General features: G+C 33.6%; 3 protein-coding genes across 3 annotated transcripts; all 3 read right to left on the bottom strand.

The window, feature by feature from the left end:
- Positions 1 to 604: 604 nt before the first annotated feature.
- On the bottom strand, positions 605 to 1078 carry LOC145105249 (zinc finger protein 5-like). The gene has a single exon (XM_079042381.1). It carries the CDS (start codon positions 1076 to 1078, stop codon positions 605 to 607), a length of 474 nt encoding a protein of 157 aa, XP_078898507.1.
- Positions 1079 to 2223: 1145 nt separating this feature from the next.
- On the bottom strand, positions 2224 to 3530 carry LOC145168571 (DNA glycosylase superfamily protein). Its single transcript, XM_079087354.1, has 4 exons — positions 3099 to 3530; positions 2726 to 2926; positions 2599 to 2655; positions 2224 to 2523 (listed from the first exon to the last, which is right to left on the bottom strand). Exons 1-4 carry the CDS (start codon positions 3495 to 3497, stop codon positions 2293 to 2295), a joined length of 888 nt encoding a protein of 295 aa, XP_078943480.1. The 5' UTR covers positions 3498 to 3530; the 3' UTR covers positions 2224 to 2292.
- Positions 3531 to 5237: 1707 nt separating this feature from the next.
- LOC145105248 (uncharacterized) lies at positions 5238 to 15009 on the bottom strand. Its single transcript, XM_079042380.1, has 4 exons — positions 14725 to 15009; positions 14404 to 14635; positions 14082 to 14315; positions 5238 to 5707 (listed from the first exon to the last, which is right to left on the bottom strand). Exons 1-4 carry the CDS (start codon positions 15007 to 15009, stop codon positions 5238 to 5240), a joined length of 1221 nt encoding a protein of 406 aa, XP_078898506.1.
- Positions 15010 to 21388: the final 6379 nt, after the last annotated feature.

Here is a 21388-nt window from a genome sequence, read left to right as displayed (position 1 = left end):
TGGAAATCCCAGCCCATGTAATTTAAAAAAAATGATGCAAATCATCCCAAATGGTACAATATCATTACTCTTAATAAATGTGTTTATGCGACATATTTTGGTCTAAAAATAATCTAAAATATAAGCTTCTTCTAGGTATGAAACAAGCATGGGCAGATGAGGAAAATATTGGTAAGCTGAACCCAACCCAACGAATCTTAGAGCATCTGGTATACTCTCAACGAACATGTTGTCAACGTGGCCATGGACTACGACCGTGCACATTATCCTGCCGGCCGGGTGTCATCATCGTGATTTGTGGTGGGGAGAACGTAGGACCACGACCAATCAGGTCTCTCTTCTTCTCTCTCATACCACGACCACAATGAATGTGGAGAGTATATTGGCTATATTGTGAAGGAAGGTGGAAGACCAGGACCCGTCTTAAGAATTTAAATATCCTCAAATGCTCAGGATGAGCCAGAAAAAATGCCCTTATCGCTATTATAAGTTTATATATATATATATATATATATATATATATATATATATATATATATATATATAATAAAAAACAATATCACAATAAAAGTCAAATTCTTGACATTTTTACATCAAATTTCTTCTAACATGTGCCATTATTTCCTATCCCTAAAGTAAACCCATCTTGTTCAAACTTAGAGCAAGAAGAAAGGAAAGGCAAATTGACAATATGGGTATTGCTAAAGTTCACATTTTGATAGTTGTCCAAGGAGTAAAAGGTAAAATCAGAGGAAATCCCATTGAAGGATAGAGTAGGATCATGGATATCACTCAAAAGAGCCCCAAAGTAAAGATTGAATTTAGCTCTATTAGCTTGAAGCTCCATCTTTTTCTTCTTCATTCTCTCTTTCTTATGGGCATTTTGATGACCTCCCATAGCTTGTGAATTCATAAACTTCTTAAAACAAAATGGGCATTTGTACTTCTTGGGATTTGAAGGGATTTTTGACCTTTCTTCCTCTTTGGATACATTTATGCTTCTATCTTCATAATTTTTGGCACATGGATCGATTAGAAACCCAAAGAGTTTTAGCTTTCTATCCCCAAGTGATTCCATTATTTGAGATGGGAAATATAGTACACATCCTAGGATTAAGGTTTGGCCTATTTATAGAAAGCATGTTATAAAGGTTTTAAGTAATGGTATTAAGGATATGTAATGCACCACTATAATATAAGCACCCTATGGAATTCTACAAGTGGCATTAATATAAGATTAAAAGATGTCATAAAGTTGTGAGGTTTTTCCCACTTTTTCTGTAAAGATTGGTCAACATTTAGGAAGGATCCAAGTGTATTGATATCTAGAAATAGGCATACCCAAAATACAACAAGGAGATCAATAAAGAGTTGGAATTCAAGATTCCATTCCATGACTTGTTGGATGGAATCCAATTTCGTTGAAATCCTTCAAATTCTACGGTTGGAAGTGATTTAATACCACTCCATTTCTTATTAGTTAAAAAAACAGTTTTTAAATTATTATTTATAATTTACTACATGGGAGGGGGTATTTTGGTCATTTTTTTAAATAAGGGAAGGAACGAAATTGAATACCATCATTCCCCCCTAGGACTTCAATGGATGGAATTTGATAATCCGGATGGAATTGATTTCTGTCCAAAACTGCAAACAAACACATTATGGAACGGAATCTCAAATTCCAATTTTGTCAGATTTTAATTGCCCCCTGGGAGTTTGAAGAGTTTGCATTTAAACTCCAAGTTCATATGACAAAACCTAAATAACTTTTTTTTAGCATTCCAGACACAAGACACACTCTCAAGTTGACACTTTTGGAAGTAATAATTGAACTAAATCTTGCAATACATATAAAGTTATTGGAAGATGATGTTTGTAAATCAACTAACAAAGCCTTTTTCATGGATACAGGGATACATCCACATAAGCCACTAACTATTTAGAAACTACTTAATTCTCAAAACAATATGCTTAAAGCTAAAAAGTGATCAGAACTTTTATTTTGGACCATCTTTCCAACTGGATTATTGGCTATTGGCAAATTAACTTGAACTTTTTGGTCATTATTTACTAATGATCAAGATTTCCCAAATTTGATACATCCTACTTTAATCAACTCTATGTTTTGGTCTTATCCACTAGTGCAGTATACAATTTCTCATCATTAAAGAAAACAATATACACATGACACACACACATGCTTTAACATGCATTATCGTATGTGGAAATGATCTGTGTATTGCATATCCAATTGAGTACATAAATTAGGTACATAAGTGTTGTGAAAATTTACTTTTTTCTTAAGTAGTTAAGTAAAGGACATGAGCTAGTTGTAGTTTCCTTCTTTTGCTGGTTACCTTCTTTCCTTGTGCATGCTTTGCAGGCTTTACCATGTGTGAACAAGAGACAATTTAGGTCAAATTTCAGTTCATTTGGTATTCTTGTATTCAGATGAAGATATGTCCTTTTAGTGTCTGCATCTAAGGGCACCCAACCAATTGCCTTTGCAATCTGAAAGATCTGTATAAATGTCTCAATGTCAACTAGAACCCTAATTACAATATGCTTGTTTGAAATGTTTGAAAGTCAACTTACATGTGTATCTACAGGGAAATCGTCTTGCTGAAGATTAAACATCAATACACATGCCACCTGCCATTAATTTGAAAATTATTAAAACCTATAAATGATTTTGATTACTAGTGATTGAACTAGAAGATACCGTTTTAGGTCCAATCCCTTTGAATTGAGAAAGTTCTGTCTTTATTTCATCAATTGATAAGTCGTGCAGGTATTCCAAGCATAGTTTCCCTCTCTTCTCATGCAAGCAATTCAGCATATTCTTAATACAAGAAGCTTTTGTTGGGGCTAATCCTCCACATCTTATAGCATTCTCAATACACTTTGAATCAGCAGCAAGAACCTGAAGAATTTACGCGATAATCACTTTGAAAGAACACAGGCTCAGAAATTTAGAAATTTGGAGTTCCGGCATTAACCCTATGTTAAAAAATAATGGCAAAATGGACGAAGTTTGATTATCGTGTGACAGAACTAATATGCATAAGTTAGTTAGGGTTTTGAGAGAAACTAACATCCTCCCATGTTGGGAAAGCAGATTTGAGTGAAGAAAAGGCCCTTTGAGAGTTCGCATCAGTAGTATTTTGTGACAATATAATGCTCACTAGCCCGTCCAAAACACTTTCCTTCGAAGAAACCACGGGTTCCGCCTGCGGTGACCTCGTGGATCCATATTCATCCTCGTTGGGAAGAAGCTTCAACCTTTGTTCACGGTATTTGACGAACTGTTGTGGGAACCCATGGAAGGCTAAGAGGTCGTCTCGAACGGATCGGCATTCTTCGGATGAGGGGCGAGGGTGTTTGGGGTAGGGGTCGTTGACGGTGAGATTGTTTACGGTGCCACTTTTGAGTAACTTCGCCGGCGAGCATTTGAGTTCCGTCGGCTTCCTCTTACGCTCTTCCTGTTTCCGCATTGTTGGTTTAGCTAATTGACCGAGGCAACTCGTGTTAGGGGGTGATTAGATAAATTAGTTTTTAGCTTGTTAGCTTATTGCTTATTTGCTTGTTGTGGTGGAAATAAACAGTTTTTCAAAAAAGTGTTTGGATTACCTTATTATGGTGGGAATAAGCAATAAGCATCTCTATATATATTAAAGCAGAAACCTAATTACATCACCTAAAACAATCTGGCTCATTCAATGTTTTTTTTTCATTGATTATTTTAAACCACTAGATCAATTTCGCTGATGTCATCGTGACAAAAGGGAACTACAAATACGTCTTTGTTACCGTCTATAACCATTTTTCCTCCAAAATAGAGATTGTTATCTTCCTCTTTCTCTCTCCGATGAAGATAATATCAAGAGCCGATGATCTCTCCAATTTCTATCCATGTTCTTCCTCCTCAAGAGCCGATGATCTCTCCAATTTCTATCCATGTTCTTCTCCATCAAGGCATCTTCTGCATCGTGTTTGTCACCAACAACTTGAAATTGAGATTCACTACCAAAGATTATTCCCATTGCGTTTTTCTTCTTCTCAAGGTATTTGAATTTTTATGAATCTGCAACTGGTTTTCCATTTTGATTATTCTAACGGGAATTTTGATTTGAATCACTCTTATTTGGGTTTTAGGTTTATATTATGCGTATCCGATTTATGTTTCTGAATTAATTAAGTTTGTTATGTATTAAGTCAAAAAAACACTAATGTGCTATTCAAATTTCAAGACAGCAGTAGTCAGAACACAGCCGATGACATTGTTACCACCTACACATATTATGATTATACTTCTGGATTCATCCATCATTGCAATCTTACTGATTTGGAGGTACTAATTTTGATTTCTACTACCAAACTTTCTTATAATTCGTCAACATTTAGGATCTTTACCCTAATTAAAATAAAATTTTGTTTGGAATCATATTGATTAGTTCTGTTTTGCAGCATGATACAATTATATTTCAACTATTTTTTAAAAGTATATACACATTATATCATCCTACTTTGCAAATCTGCAATAGGATCCGAATATTTGACTTTACCGGTTAGACTTTGGCCAAAAGTTACTTCTTCATCCCTTAATCTTTGGCTTAAACCACTGAGTTTGTTATTCCACAAACAAGATTTTATAACAATAATTTTTTTAATTGTTCGTAACAAACTATGTTGACCAAGTCTATTATTGTCAATTTGTTTTAAGTTTAAACTAGATTATGACCCGCGTAAAATGCGGGGAACATATAAAAATGTATATATAAAGGTATAAAAAAAATAACACTATAAAAAAATTAAAGTAACATAAACAAAGTAACAGAAACAGACTTAGCATTATTGGTAATATTGAAATGTCTGAAAAAAAAACAATGAAACACCTAAATATCTATAATCATTGAAGGATCTCTTTGTAGACATAACTTTTTGTTTTATTAGTTGGATGACCTTTCTCGTCATATATGAGTAACTTCAATCATTTTTCACTTGTGACGCGAGAAACAAAAAACATATAACTGAAAATGAGTGAAGACGGGCATACACAAGTATAATCCAACATTTGATAATTATTGTCATTGAATTTTGTTAATGGCTATAACAAAATAAACAACTACGGGGAATTGCCTCCGCTAAAAACGGAATGAGATTCTTTTATTAGATGGAGTTAACTTCCTGCAAGGTATATAAGTAGTCTCATTGAAGAATCTAGCATATATGATTCAGGCTTCAATGACGTGTCTTCCAATCCTAACAATATGTAATCTAGTACCATTGCATAGTCCTTTGGTTTGCTCGATATTACGAAGTAACATGACTGGAACACCTATTTTTAGTGTAAGTTTATGGTTGGAAATTCTAGATGTCTTAAAACCATTCAACACAACTGAAGAGTAGATTAATTCCTCAAAACAATCTGGTAACTCTATCTCACATAAAGAATTTGAACTCATATATGTTTTCCCTTCATCCTTCATCAATCCTAAAATGTAGTCATTAGTAGCATCGAATTCTTCATTTGTAGGTACCAAAATAGCTTTATCTTGAAAATATGATGGATCATTAAGATGGTTTTCAAATGATGGATAAATGGTGGATACAATTGAATGAATATGGTCACCTGTAGAGCGAACAACAACGTCTTCTGGATATTCAACTTCAGCTTCACCATCATTAGGGCCACCAATATTACCTTCACTAATGTTAAGAATCCACTCATCAAATGCTTTTGTCTCATCCAGATATACATGTAAATTTCAACTTCGAGACCCAAGTTAAAATTGTGCTAGCTTCAATGGCAATTCTCAATTACATTAGAATGAGCGGTAGTGGTGATGCAACATTTCAAATAGCGCAATGATGAAGGACCCGATGAAGGTATTGAGCCACATGACGAAGTATTAAGTAGACAACGTAGAAGTGACGATATGTATATGAGTGCAGTATGCGATATGATTGCGGGACATATATTCTCAAGGTCAAACACTCGTGCACGTAACGACGTATGATTTGTTTTGAAACTCTTTAGTATTTTCATTTTATGGTTTAATGTAGTAGCATGAAACTATTTTGGATAATATTTTGGATAATATGTTGGATAATATGGATTTGGAATGAAATGTGTGGTCTCATATGGTTTTGCATGATAAATGTTTTTTTAATTCTTATGGATAAGAACATTATGGTCTCATGTTTCTTGAATATTTCGATAGGTGTATCCGATCAATTTAAAAATAGGTGTAAAAATAATGTGGTAAATGTTTTTTTAGTTCTTATGAATAAGAAAATTATTATTATTATTTAAAAAACAAAAATATTTTGTTTTAATAAGTAAAATATGTTAACATATAAGAGGAAGCCCTTTTTTGTCATTTTACTCATATAAGCTGTTTTGTTTGCCAAACAATTAAAACTAGATTATAACCCGCGTTAAACACGGAGGAACGCATAAAAACATACAAACGTCTTTGGAATTTATTATTTAAATATTATTTGTTTTTTTTTTATTTCGAAGTATACTTTGTTATTTTAGGGTTATGAACAAAACCTATATAATTTCGATTGTTATTTTAGGGTTATGTCCCGAAATATATAATTTTATTGAGTTCTAAAAACTATAAAAAAAAGTTATTAACAAAAAATAGTAACACGAACAATTTCTATTATTTATAGCAACATACTGTCAAAGTACGTTGTTATTTTTGCTCATTTATGTTATTAACATGTGTATTACATAGATTTTAACCTATAAATGAATCTTAAAATTATATTATGTTCTATAGGGCATAATTATATTAAATGTCCTAACATATATAACATATATCAAATATTAAAATAAAAGTATATATTAATTTAAAATAATTAGTATAACAGTCTAAAAAAACTTATATCTTATTAATTTTAATGAACGCATCTGCAATTGTGAGGTTTGTCTAATGTGATATGGTAATAAATCAAAAGTAAGCAATGTCCATTTGCTGAACATATGGAAATAACAGTTTTGCCAACACCTCTAGCAAATAGAGTTGTTGAAGCATCTATAACAGTCCTCATGATTATACAAAAAATGGAATTAAAGAATATTGGAGAAGATAATAACGAATTAAAGTTGGTTAAAAAATATAGAGATATAATTGGAAAACATGTGTCGTGATTTTATATTAAATAAAAATATATAAAAAAATAGATGAATTAAATCATTTTTAATAAGATTAAATTAAATGATTGTTTCTAAATTGATAAGGGTACATGATTTTGAAAAGATTTAAAGATTATATTTACTTATTAAACGATTTAATCATAAATGTATGCATTCTATATATTGAAACATGATAAATATACATATAATTATTTTGGAAAGTGTTTATGATTGACGGTATAATTGGAATAATAATCTGCATAAATAAGAATATAAGATTCATGAAAGAAATTAAAATTTGTAGAGTATGTGCTCGTGTTGACAATTATACCCTTGGTCATAAGGAAATTACCTTTAAACTTAAAACAAATTGACAATAATAGACTTGGTAAACATAGTTGGTTATTTAAACTTAAAACAAATTGACAATAATAGACTTGGTCAACATAGTTTGTTAGGAACAATAAAAAAAAATATTGTTATAAAATCTTGTTTGTGGAATAAAAAACTCAGTGGCTTAAGCCAAAGATTAAGGAGATTACCTTTAAACTTAAAACAAATTGACAATAATAGACTTGGTCAACATAATTTGTTATTTAAACTTAAAACAAATTGACAATAATAGACTTGGTCAACATAGTTTGTTACGAACAATAAGAAAAAATTATTGTTATAAAATCTTGTTTGTGGAATAACAAACTCAGTGGATTAAGCCAAAGATTAAGGCATGAAGAAGTAACTTTTAGGTCAAATATTGGGATCCTATTGTAGATTTGCAAAGTAGGATGATATAATGTGTATTTACTCTTAAAAGATAGTTGAAATATAATTGTTATTAATGATAATATGGGACAACATTGAAAGTGAAAATATATTATGATCCATGCGGCAGAATATATTGAATACATGTTTATTTAGGAGATTGTAACATAAATGGTCCATATTATTTGTAAACATTGTTGCCTAATACATCGATATATTCCAGCGTGTTGGTTTTATGCACCTTGACAACGATTGTTGTTGTCATAATTGTTGTTTTAATGAAGGAAAAAGTGTAAACCGCACCTTCACCAAAAAAACAGTTTTCAATTCAATAAAGACGGAAATCAAATAGCATTCGGCACAGGAAGTTCGATGACAGAATGTGAATTAAGAAGAGTTAGAATTATTAAATATTTTAACACAAAATAAAGGAAAAAATAAAGCAGTTTGCATACATGATAAACATATTCAAAACACCATTTCATATAGGATTCATAATATAACAACAAAAACAAACATTGCAGAGGATAATGAAACCTGTTATGGATGATGGATGATGGAAGTAGACAGCAGCAAGTGTAAAGAGAGGTTGAAGAAACAATTTTTTTTCGTGATCGAGAGGTTGAAGAAACAATTTTTTTTTCGTGATTTGTATGATACGTAATATTATATAGGGTTAATAAGGATATATAGAATGGTAAACAATGATTTTATAAGATATCTATATCTATATATCATAACAAAATATGGAAAAGGGTATAATTGGAAAACATGAGTCCTGATATTATATTAAGTTAAAATAGTTATAAAAAATATATGATTTACATCCATAATTAATAAGATATAATTAAATGACCATATTTGAAATTGATAAGGGTACATGAATTTGAAAAGATTTAAAGATAATATTTCCTTATTAAACGATTTAATCATAAATGTCTGGATTCTATGTATTGAAACATGATAAATATACATATAATTATTTTGGAAAGTGTTTATGATTGACGGTATAATTGGAATGATAATTTGCATAAATAAGAATATAAGATTCATGAAAGAAATTAAAATTGTAGAGTATGTGCTCGTGTTGACAATTATACTTGTGGGCATAAGGAAATTACCTTTAAACTTAAAACAAATTGACAATAATAGACTTGGTCAACATAGTTTGTTATTTAAGTTTAAAACAAATTGACAATAATAGACTTGGTCAACATAGTTTGTTATGAATAAAAAAAAATTATTGTTATAAAATCTTGTTTGTGGAATAACAAACTCAATGGCTTAAGCCAAAGATTAAGGAGATTACTTTTAAACTTAAAACAATTTGACAATAATAGACTTGGTCAACATAGTTTGTTATTTAAACTTAAAACAAATTGACAATAATAGACTTGGTCAACATAGTTTGTTACGAACAATTAAAAAAATTATTGTTATAAAATCTTGTTTGTGGAATAACAAACTCAGTGGCTTAAGCCAAAGATTAAGGGATGAAGAAGTAACTTTTTGGCCAAAGTCTAACCTGTAAATTCAAATATTGGGATCCTATTGCAGATTTGTAAAGTAGGATGATATAATGTGTATATACTTTTATAAAATAGTTGAAATATAATTGTATCATGATGCAAAACAGAACTAATCAATATGATTCCAAACAAAATTTTATTTTAATTAGGGTAAAGATCCTAAATGTTGACGAATTATAAGAAAGTTTGGTAGTAGAAATCAAAATTAGTACCTCCAAATCAGTAAGATTGCAATGATGGATGAATCCAGAAGTATAATCATAGTATGTGTAGGTGGTAACAATGCCATCAGATGTGTTCTGACTACTACTGTCTTCAAATTTGAAGAACACATTAGTGTTTTTTTGACTTAATACATAACTGACTTAATTAATTCAGAAAGAATGAGTACCAAATATGCAGCTAACAGACCACATGTCATCATAGTTTGTTATTTAAGTTTAAAACAAATTGACAATAATAGACTTTGTCAACATAGTTTGTTACGAACAATAAAAAAATTATTGTTATACAATCTTGTTTGTGGAATAACAAACTCAATGGCTTAAGCCAAAGATTAAGGAGATTACTTTTAAACTTAAAACAAATTGACAATAATAGACTTTGTCAAATAGTTTGTTATCTCTAAATATTATTAAAAGAGAATCTTTAATTCTAAATTGAAGAAATCAGGGTCATTGATTGCATTTCAATCCTATATTTTCCACCATTTGATTATTTGCTGACATCATCTTTGTTAACCCCTTTATTTTTGTCCACAAATTTTATAAAACATATATTACGTTTTAAATTAGGAAGTCTATTAATGACAATTAAATCTCACCAAAAATAAAATGAATTAAATTAGGAATTCTATTAATGACAATTAAATCTCACCAAAAATAAAATGAATTAAATTAGGAATTTTATTAATGACAATTAAATCTCACCAAAAATAAAATGAAAAAATGCCCCGCCCCATCCCTCATTTTCAGTACCCTTACCCTCTCTCCCTTTTTTCTTTACATAATTTATCTAACCTAAGTTTTGTAGTGGGAAAGAAGAAATAAAATATATGTGGGCTTCGATTTGTGTAGATCAGTCTTGTGTTCGATCATCATGAAAGAAGGAGGAATGATATAGAGATAAATTTCTTTGGATTCTACTTTAATTTGATCGTAGTTTAGATCGATTTTGGGTATGTTTTAGATTATGTTTCTTTTATTCTGTTTCAACTATGAAGTTACAATCTATAAAACCTTTCGATTTAAGTTTAAATCCATAATGGTTACATTTTCTGAATTTGCTTCGATTTTTGTTCTTATGATATGTATTGTTGATTTTGATTTTTTAAGTTATAGATATCTAGAGAGCAAAAGGATGGACACAGCAGCACCGCTATCTCACATCCATTGTTTCGATTTGGAAGATATGTCCACTAGGTAGTGAATTTGTATATGTCGATTTTCTTTTTTATTTTTACATTTTTGTATATGCATTTAGTCAATGATTTTTTTGTGGCTTACCAAGTCATGAATGGAAGATATACTCGAGTCGATATCTATAATGCTTTACCCATTCGATCCCAACCTGGATTTGGAGATGGAATTTAAACCCTTATACCAGTGAGTGATCCACATATTCTACAACTCAGCAAAACCCAGTGGTGATATGTGTTTTGATTTATTGTAGAAAACATCTTTTAAAGATACAAATTGGGCTCTCAGAAATAAGTTATTCACCTATCCTTTTTTAATATTACAAAAAAACATCTTTTAGACTCAATAGGAAAGAAAAGATAAAGTTTTAGTATACCATGTAAATAGATTACATCGATAAATCTTATTGGAAAATGTTTGGGATTGATTAATTTTGGTTAATTAGCAGTTTTTTTTTGTTAACTTGCGTTGTCTGGGCATGCCGAGAAGCATAGTAAGAACCTTTCACAACCTTATTCTTTAGTTTAACTGGTTTGAATCTTCTTATTGAGTTTACTTTCTCAAGGATAAATGGGTACACCATACACTCTTGAAAATAGGGTTGGAAACATTGTGAGTATCAAGGTTTTCTCAGCAATAAGAGAATATATTAATATAAAAGTTGCAATATAAATCATTTTTAATTACATAATAATAACTAAACAAAGATATGTGAAGGATTATCTTTATAATTTAAATTTCAATATATAACATAAAAATCGTATGAAATTTTCATTATGTTCCATTCCATGCCTCACAAACATGTTTTTGAAATGGAATTACTTATTCTATTATCTCGCTTTTACAATTACCTATCCATTCCATTTCTTTGTTGTTCCATTCTTTGCAACCTCACATATCTCAAAAAAGTAATTCAGAAATCCATCATACAATAGAAAATGTTTTATAAACTCCTATAAGGGAAGAAGAAAGATAAGACTAAATGAGTGTATGATGTTAATCTAATTATGATGTTCTTTCATCTCTATTTGCATGTTTCTAGATTGTTTGTAGTATTGTCTATAAAATATTGTTGTTGTATTTGAAAGTTCATTTTACCCTTTTCATATTTTTGTGTGTATATTTTAATCTTTCCGGTTTTTTAGAGTATTTGAAGGATCGTTTCTGCTTGGGAGTGGAGTGAAGTCAAGGGCCCTAAAACTAGAGGGTAGTTGTATTTAGAGCCACTTAAATATTGAAGATTTTTGTTGGCATTAATTTCAATAGTCATATGTACCTTAGAAGAGATATCATAAGTATGGTTTAATTTTTATAACATTTTTTGTATTTTTATTAAATGTTGTACATGTGATGTCTATAGGGTGTTGATATTTTTTTGTTGGCAAGTTATTATGCTATCTAACACCCCAATAATCTATAATATTTGTATAAGATGGTGACAATTATTATTTTTTATTGCAGCTTCTCTTCATATTGATTATCCAGTGTGGTCTGAGTTCTGGAATGTTGCCACTGAGAGGATTCCACATTGTGGGGCGTTGGAATTCATTACAGAATGAGGCATGATTTATATGCCTTATTGGGTATTGATGGAAATGTTTAATTCTTGCTCATGTGTATCGATAAGTATTTTACAATATGCTCTTTTAACCTTATATTAGGACATTTTCTGAAAAAAAATTGCTTTTAGTATTGAACTTTGAAAGAAAAAAAAAGTTCATATATAGCATCGTACTCTTAAAAAAATGGCTTTTTTGGATTATTTTTAGTTGATATGGAATGTTACATTTTTTGTATATTGAAGATCATTTAAATGATTGTTTTCTGGAAAAAAAATATTCATTAATAGCATTAAACTTTGCAAAAATTTCATTAATAGCATCGTAGTTTCAAAAAAGGAATTTTTCATATTCTTTTTGGCTAATCTAGAAAAGTTTTATTTTTTATGTACATTAGGGCTCATTAATAGGATTTTTTTGAAAACATTTTGTTAATGGAGAATACATTTTCATTTTCTTTCGCATATAGACCATTTATGTAAAACAAAACATTTCAAATATGGACCATTTGTGTACTTTTGTTCACAAGTGAACCATTTATGTAATATATAAATTTAAATGTTAATTATTAGGTCATTAATATGACAATTTTCTAGGGAAAATTTGTTTTTAGTATTGAAATTTGCAAAAAAAAAAGTTCATTAACGACATTGCACTTTAAAAAAAATATTATTTTGGATTATTTTTAGATGATATTGAAACATTTCAAATTTTCCTACATTGAAGTTCATTTGTAGGACAGTGTTCTGGAAGCGAATTTCATTAATAGCGTTAAACTTTGCAAAAAAAATCATTAATAGCATCGTACTTTTAAAAAATAACTTTTTTGGAATTCTTTAACTGCAGGTAGATTCCTTGAATGCCTACCTTGATGAACATATGTGGAGAATTTTTTTTGGAAAAGGATAAAATCCTGATATGACAACCCGAACAAGAAAAAGAAAAACCCAGTTTTGACTAACCCAATTTATTCAAAATCTTTATTCATTTTAGTAGCTTACACACCATTTAGATGCTCTCAAAATAGCATATGAAATAACTTATGTAATAATTCTAAAATGTTATTTGACATGTTTTGTACTTTCTAATGATCATTACCAGGAAACCTTTAAAGGAATTTTTTACCAGAAAGAATGTGATCAATATACAAAACAATGTTGCATATTCAGAACCTAATGTTCTTAATTTACTGTAATAAGGTCTTCCTGTAATAGTTGATTGGCCCTACCCAACTATCCCATGCAAGGTAATGGATTTATGTTGTTCTAAATATGTTAAAATGCTTCACTTAGGTGTTACTCAGCACATGGTCTGCGGACTATCCACATTGATTTCATGATTGAGAAGAACATATCACATCGACCAAGATCAGACCATCAACCATATTAGTGACCCCCACTGAGATTAGCAATGTAATTTGAGTAATCATCCAAAACAGGCAATGAACTTTGAACTGTAGTAAATCTAAAATCAATTCCTAAATTGTACATCAAACTTCTAACATTAAACCTTGAACATTTTCAATTAATGTTATCGAGTTGATATGCATTTGATTATTTAGGTATATCGTAAGTTGTTTAGCTTCCCCTATTGAATTATGACGTGAATGTAAAGTTTTACGTCTAACCGTAAACATGAGGCTTTAGTTTGGTTGTCTAACTAAAATCTCTTAGTAACACCCATCGAGACTTCCAGACTCCAAAAGTTCGTTCAATTACATTACGAAGTGATGAATGATAATAGTTAAATTTTTCTTTGAAGCCTTTTGGTTCCCGCAAGGCACGAGTCTGTCCACGTCGAAAATCAGGAATATGATAACGGATGTTTGAACCTTTGTAGGGAGCAAGATAACCTTTTGTATTAGGGTATCCGGCGTCTACAAGGTAAAACTTACCTATAGAGGTACAAATATAGCATATGATTGTTATTCATTTATACCGTTTGAAAATATAAAACTTTTATTAATAAGTAATGATACTAACCATCGGTTGGAAATGGAAACTTCACTTCACGTCTCCTTCGCGCTTTATTGAAAATTCTCGTGTCATGTGCAGTCCCCTCCCATCCAGCCCACACAAAGGTAAAGCAAATGTTGAAATCACATGCTGCCATAATATTTTGAGTAACACAATTCTTTCGTCCAATGTATTTGATTTGGTCACGTTGCGGAACAGAGGCCTTCACGTGTGTTCCATCGATGGCACCAATACAATTCTACAAATTCAAAAAATATAATAAGGTACCAATTATTTTTACAATTACACAAATTCACCAAATAACATAACTTTGCAACAACTAAGTACCTTGAAGTATGGATAATACCTAGGGTTATTTAAAATATGTTCTGGTATAGTTTCGTTGTAGTTAGCATTTGTTTTGATGATGTCCTTACTTAGATTAACCACAGCATCCAAGACTTTATGAAAATGTCTATGGATTGTTTCCCCAGAATGATTAAAGAACTCTTGAACTAACCGATTTCCACATCCATGCGCTAAGTACAACAAGAAAATACCAAGGGACTCTTCAATAGATACACGACGTGATTTCTTTAACCCATAATGTGCAACAAGATCCCTACATAACATGTTGAAAACCGGGACTTGTAATCTGAAAAGTTCATAACATCTGCTCTCATGATCGTTAACTATTTCATTGATAAGCATGCTTCCTATACGCGAAGATGAACAACGACGTCTACATTTATCTTATTAAAATCAGCTTATTTAGCTTATTCCTACCACAATAAGCAATAAGCAATAAGCATTCCCCAATTTCTTATTAAAATCAGCTTATTTAGCTTATTGCTACTATAATAAGCTGATTTTTTAAGCTTCCTATCCAAACACTTCAACTCAGCTTATTGTGGTGAGAATAAGCAATAAGCAATACGCAACCACTTTTTTCCCCATCCAAACACCCACTTAATCTACCCAATATTTTAAACAACCGGTTCAAACCGGCCGTTTGAACCGAGATGAGAGCGATTCAACAATAATCGGTTTTATCTCAATTTCTAAACCGGATATAACCGTACGGTTTCTTCAACCGGTATGATAGAACTGATAAAAAACCGTTTGAACCGGTTTATTGGAATTGAATAGTTGGATTTCACATAGCCCGTTAAAAAAACAACCAATTTCCAAAACATATTGAATAACTCAATCGATCAATGTAACTGGAATGTACACAACTCGAAGGTTGACACACACCACTATCAGATGTAGAGATTTTTTTTGCTTTTACATATGTATGTATGTAAGAAAATAGAAAATATATAAAAATATAGAAGTCGTGTTGAACCGGGCAGTCGAACCGATCAAACCGGGAATACTAGGATAAAGTTTAAGGTATGAGGTATGTTATGTTTTAATTAAAAACTAGTTTATAAATAAGTTATTTCAATATTGCTTATCAATATATTATCTTAAGGTAATTTATATAAATTATCTCAAGTTAACTTATAAGTCACATTATATACTACGATAAACTATTTTTGTGGTCTTAACAAATGTTATTTATATCAAACAAGACCTAAATATTAAACAATTATTCATTAAATTTAAAGCTATTGTATCGTTTTCTAATCTCTATAGCCATATAAAATAGTGACCATTCACCCTATGAATTATTGACCATGAATTTGTGGTTTTTGGTTATGAAAATGTATGGTATGTAATATTTGTATTCTTTTTCAATGGTAACAAAAATGTACAACGGATAGATCGCGAATAATCGTTGATTAGTATTTGTTGAAATGTATGACATCACAACAAAAAGTGTCATATTATAGACTATAATGTTTGAATTTTTTGTTGAAAACGAAGAACCATTGTTCGTAATGTGTTTATATCCAAAATGAAGCTCAAAATTTTATTATTTATTTGCGAGAGTGTGTAATTTCTATATTTTTTATCTATGTGAAGAACCATTGTTTGGGTTGTCTTTTGTTTTAAACTAAGTTGCGAATAATTAAACATGTATGCTAATGGTGTACCCGGGTCGGCTCAACAAGCTAATACCGACCCGAGTACGTTTGGATCTAACAAGCAAAAGGCAAACACAGTTGTTTAAGAAATAACCCCCGAGTAAAATGCAACACGCATCGGGTAAAAACCTTTCAAATTGCATATCCCAGGAAATGCGTGAATGTACAAATTTTAGAAATAAACAAATAAGGAATAGTACAAGGAAGGTAGCTGTCTCTACTCGTGCAATGCAAGAAACCGGGTAGAACCTTGTATCCATGCACGATTAGACACCTATAAAAGCCGATCCACCCAGAGAAATAATGGTCGAACTTTCTCAACCCAAGCAATTTTACTACTATCCTAATCGACATCTGACTTAGGCATCGAAGAGCAATACCGTAGTTCATCCCTAGGCATCGCTTTCTAACTTATTGTTTGGCCACCTTTTGCAGTGTTCCTATTTCATTGCACATTAGAAAAGGATACATACTACCAAGCACCCGGGAGGCTACGTAGCAACATTGGTGTCATCCGTCTCATTACACTGAGCGATGCATTCACAAAAGAAACAATCAAATCCCATGAACAATTCGAATAATAATAGGATGACTAACATCAATAGGGTCGTCAATAAGAACCAGAGCAGGAGATTGGAAAAGAAAATTGGACCATATAACAAGGAAAACGATGGAGCAACCTTAGACAAGTTGTTTACAACACAACAAATCCATAAGTAGCTGATAAGGGGAGACGAGTCGATCTTAATATATGGCGATATTTACGATATGTGTGTCCATCGAATATACTGTGATATCGACAGTTCGACAGAAATAATGTACAACCATTGTTTCTCCAGATTGTCGGAGACAATGAGAAAAGAACAAAAAAACTTGATTCACTTTTAACAAGATTCGTCGGGCACTCAACATGACCTTTAGGAATAATATCATTGCCGCTAACACTGCAGGACCATCAAAAAGACACAAACGATAGATTTGACAATCATACAATCTTCATCGCCTTATAACATAATTTTTGGAAGAAATGTCATGAAGAAGTTTGAAGTAATTGCATCTACGATACACAATTTAGTCATGTTTAGGACACCAACATGATATGGAACTATTTACAACGAACCGTTAGTTATACCGACGTTAATATTCATAGCATAAATAAAGAACCTAACAATCAAAAAACAGGAGAGGAGCCAAAACGAACCAAAAATAATTGTGATAAATGATGCATACCCGGATCAAAGAATTCGCATAGAACTCACACTATCGACCCCATTAAAAGAAAGCTTGACGAGTTTGCTAAAGGAATAAATCGACGTATTCGCTTGGCAACCAACTGACATGGTTGGGAAACCAAGGCAGGTGATAGAACATAAACTAAATGATAAACCAACAATGAAACCAGTTCGATAGAAGAAAAGAGGTCAATCCAAGGAGCGGAACAAATCAATAAATGATGAAGTAGACAAACTGGTAAGAGCAGGAATAGTTTGGGAATCTTTATTCCCGTCTTGGGTAGCCAACCCAGTCGTGGTAAAGAAAGGTGACAGGAAATGGAGAACATGTATTGATTTCACTGGCCTAATCAAAGCATTCCTAAAAGATTGCCCAACAGACGACGAAAAGATAGAGTCATTATATGGGCACAAGTGGAAAAGCCTTTTGGATGCATATAAAGGGTATTATCAAATACATATGCATAGGGGGGATAAGGAAAAAATATTGTTTCACACGGGCAGAGGAACGTTTTGCTACACGAAAATGTCGTTTCGGCTAAAAAATGTTGGAGCAACATCCCAAAGGCTAGCATAAAAAAATATTCGAGCCACAAATAGGAAAAAATATTGAGGTATACGTGGATGACATGGTCATGAAATGTAACATCCCAAAAATCATGACCAAAAATTTCATTTTTAATTAAGTAATTTGTAAAACAGTTTACTGAAAACACCATCAATATCATATCAAACCCACAAACCCATAAGTCAAATGTCATAAAACATGTCATGGAATAATAATGTCAGAGTGCAATCCCAAGAACATCATGGTGCGGAAAATAATGGTGTGATGCGCTGCTACCGAGCCGACTCCGTTCCCTTCGAAGAAGAAGGACCTGAAACAAAGACTGTAAACCGTAAGCATAAAGCTTAGTGAGTTCCGCCATCATACCTCATACCATATAACAAACATACCGCCAGACAATTCTGGGGTGCCTGACCTACCCACGTCAAGCCATTCTGGGGTGCTCAACCTATCCTACCAGGCAATTCTGGGGTGCCCGACCTACCCTCCGGTGTATCTGAACCGACTACGGGGACTATTTCACCCCTACTACTACCATATAATAACATAGCATAAACATACTGCCAGACATTTCTGGGGTGCTGGACCTACCCATCAGTCCTTACGACCATGACATGGGGACTATTCCCCCTACTACCACTATCACATATCATCATATCATGCTAGCACATAAAACATATCAGGTAGCAGCAAACCTAGATAATTATCACAAAGACAATCATCTAGCAACAACTCCTACTAGTGGGCCGACATTGTGGCCGTAAACCCACTTCTACTGGAAGGTAACTCACCTCAATGTCGTGCAGTAACTGAACTGTCCTCGGTACTGGGATTAACTCTCCTCAAACTCCTACACATATCAGTATCCTTTAGTTACTCCTCCATATTCATATCCCCTTTAGGGGTCAATCTTGAATAATGGTCAAGGTCAAAGTCAAGGTCTACACCCTGGTCAAAGTCAGCATCATGGTTGACTCAACTCGCCGAGTTGGTCCACCAACTCGTCGAGTTCCATAATTCAGAGAATCTCGAATTCACGACCTGACTCGTCGAGTTACCCTCTAACTCGCCGAGTTTCTCCTTATGACAGAATCGAGACTTTCCATTTGAACTCGTCGAGTCCTTCCTTGGACTCGTCGAGTTCTCCTTCATATAGTTGGGACATTTGCTCACTGACTCGACGAGTTCATCCTTGGACTCGTCGAGTTCTTGACCTTTAAGTCCCAAAACACATCGAACTGGCTGAGTCATCTTCTAGACTCGACAAGTTGCTAAGTAACAGAGAAGGTTAGGGAATCACGACCCGACTCGCCAAGTCCTAATAACGACTCGTCGAGTCCCCCATGATCCAAAACTAGGCAGTCGATTTCAGTCGGGCTTAACGCATCCAAAACATAGATCTGGCCTCCTAGGGTGGATATAACACGTAAAGTTTCAAACTTTACGTTCATGCATGGGTTATCTAGCTCAAAAGGCCTTAAAATGAGGTTCACAAGGTGCATGGGACTCCCATGGCCATAAAGTTGACACCTTTATGCCATGGAGTTCCTCAAAGGTTCCAGATCTGAAGTCTTAACCCCAAACATGCTTGCATCCATGAATGGTTCCTTAATGCCTTAAACTACTCCATGAAGGGGTCTAATAGATAAACTTTATACCTCAAAAGAGGTGGAAATGGAACGCAACCTCTGGATCTACTTGCTTCCTCTTGAACTCCCAAGCTTATTCTTCCTTCTCAAGCTTCAAAACCATGAAAAATACACAAAATGGCTTAAGAACACTCAAAATAGGTTAGGGTTTCGAGTTAGGGTTTTCTGGACTAAGGGAGGCGATGAGGGAGGCCATAGTGGGGGTGTTAAGGTGTTTAAATAGGGTGCAAACCTTGAAAATTAGGGTTTCACTCTGGCAGGCCTACTCGTTGAGTCGAGGCTCCTCGATTCGTCGAGTAGACATCAAGTCCCGCGTCCAACATATCAAATTCCTACTCGATGAGTTTGGGGCCTCCAACTCGTCGATTCCCTTAGCAAAAGTGAATAATTTCTTATTTAAATACGTACCAGGAACCAGGCGTTACAAATCTCCCCCGCTTATTTTAGACTTCGTCCTTGAAGTCTGCTGCTGCATCCAGAAAAATCTTGGGGTAGTGCTCCCTCATCTCGTCCTCCGGTTCCCAAGTCCATTCTGAGCCCTTGTGGTGCTGCCATTGCACCTTCACCAACTCGACCCTCTTGTTCCTCTAATCCTTCGACTTCCTGTCGAGGATGTCTACTGATCGCTCGATGTAGTTTAAGCTGTCATAAACCTGGATATCCTGTAGAGGCACCACCGCAGTGTCGTCTACTAGGCACTTTTGCAGCTGGGAGACATGAAAGGTACTGTGGATCTGAATAAGCTCGGCTGACAGATGCAGCCTATACGCCACCTTGCCCACCCGGGCTGCAACCCTGAAAGGACCAATGTATCTGGGGCCCAACTTCCCCGCTTCCTGAACCGGATGACACCTTTCCAATGTGACACCTTCAGGAGAACCCTATCCCCGACCTGGAATTCCAGGTCTGATCGGCGTCTGTCGGCGTAGCTCTTCTGTCGACTCTGAGTAGTCTGAAGCCTGCTCCTGACCTGCTAGATCCTCTCTGTCATCTTGAGTACCACTTCGGTACTCCCCTCGACCCTCTGTCCAACCTCTCCCCAGCATATCGGGGTCCTGCACTTCCTCCCACACAACATCTCGAAGGGAGGACGGTCGATACTCGCATGGTAGCTATTATTGTAGGAAAACTCTGCCAAGGGAAGGTAGGTATCCCAGCTACCACCAAAGTCTAATACACATGCCTGCAGCATGTCCTCTAAAGTCTGGATGGTCCGCTCACTCTGACCATCCGTCTGAGGGTGAAAAGTCGTGCTAAAGTGCAGACAAGTTCCCAACTCGTCATGGAATTTCTTCCAGAATCTGGAAGTGAATCGCACGTCTCGATCAGAAATCACGAAAACTGGCACTTCGTGTCGAGCTACTACCTCTCCGATGTAGATATCGGCCAGCTTCTCGGCCGAGATGATCTCCTGGATCGGTATGAAATGAACACTATTGGTCAACCGATCCACGATGACCCAAATCGATGTTGGATAAGGTGTCTAAGTCCATAACTTATTTGGTATATACTTGACCCAACCCGGCATGG

This window comes from Lactuca virosa, chromosome 4 (genome assembly GCF_052849685.1).
Source record: "Lactuca virosa cultivar CGN04683 chromosome 4, Lactuca_virosa_CGN04683_v6, whole genome shotgun sequence".
NCBI classification, from domain to species: domain Eukaryota; kingdom Viridiplantae; phylum Streptophyta; class Magnoliopsida; order Asterales; family Asteraceae; genus Lactuca; species Lactuca virosa.
This window is presented reverse-complemented; position numbering and strand designations above follow the sequence as displayed.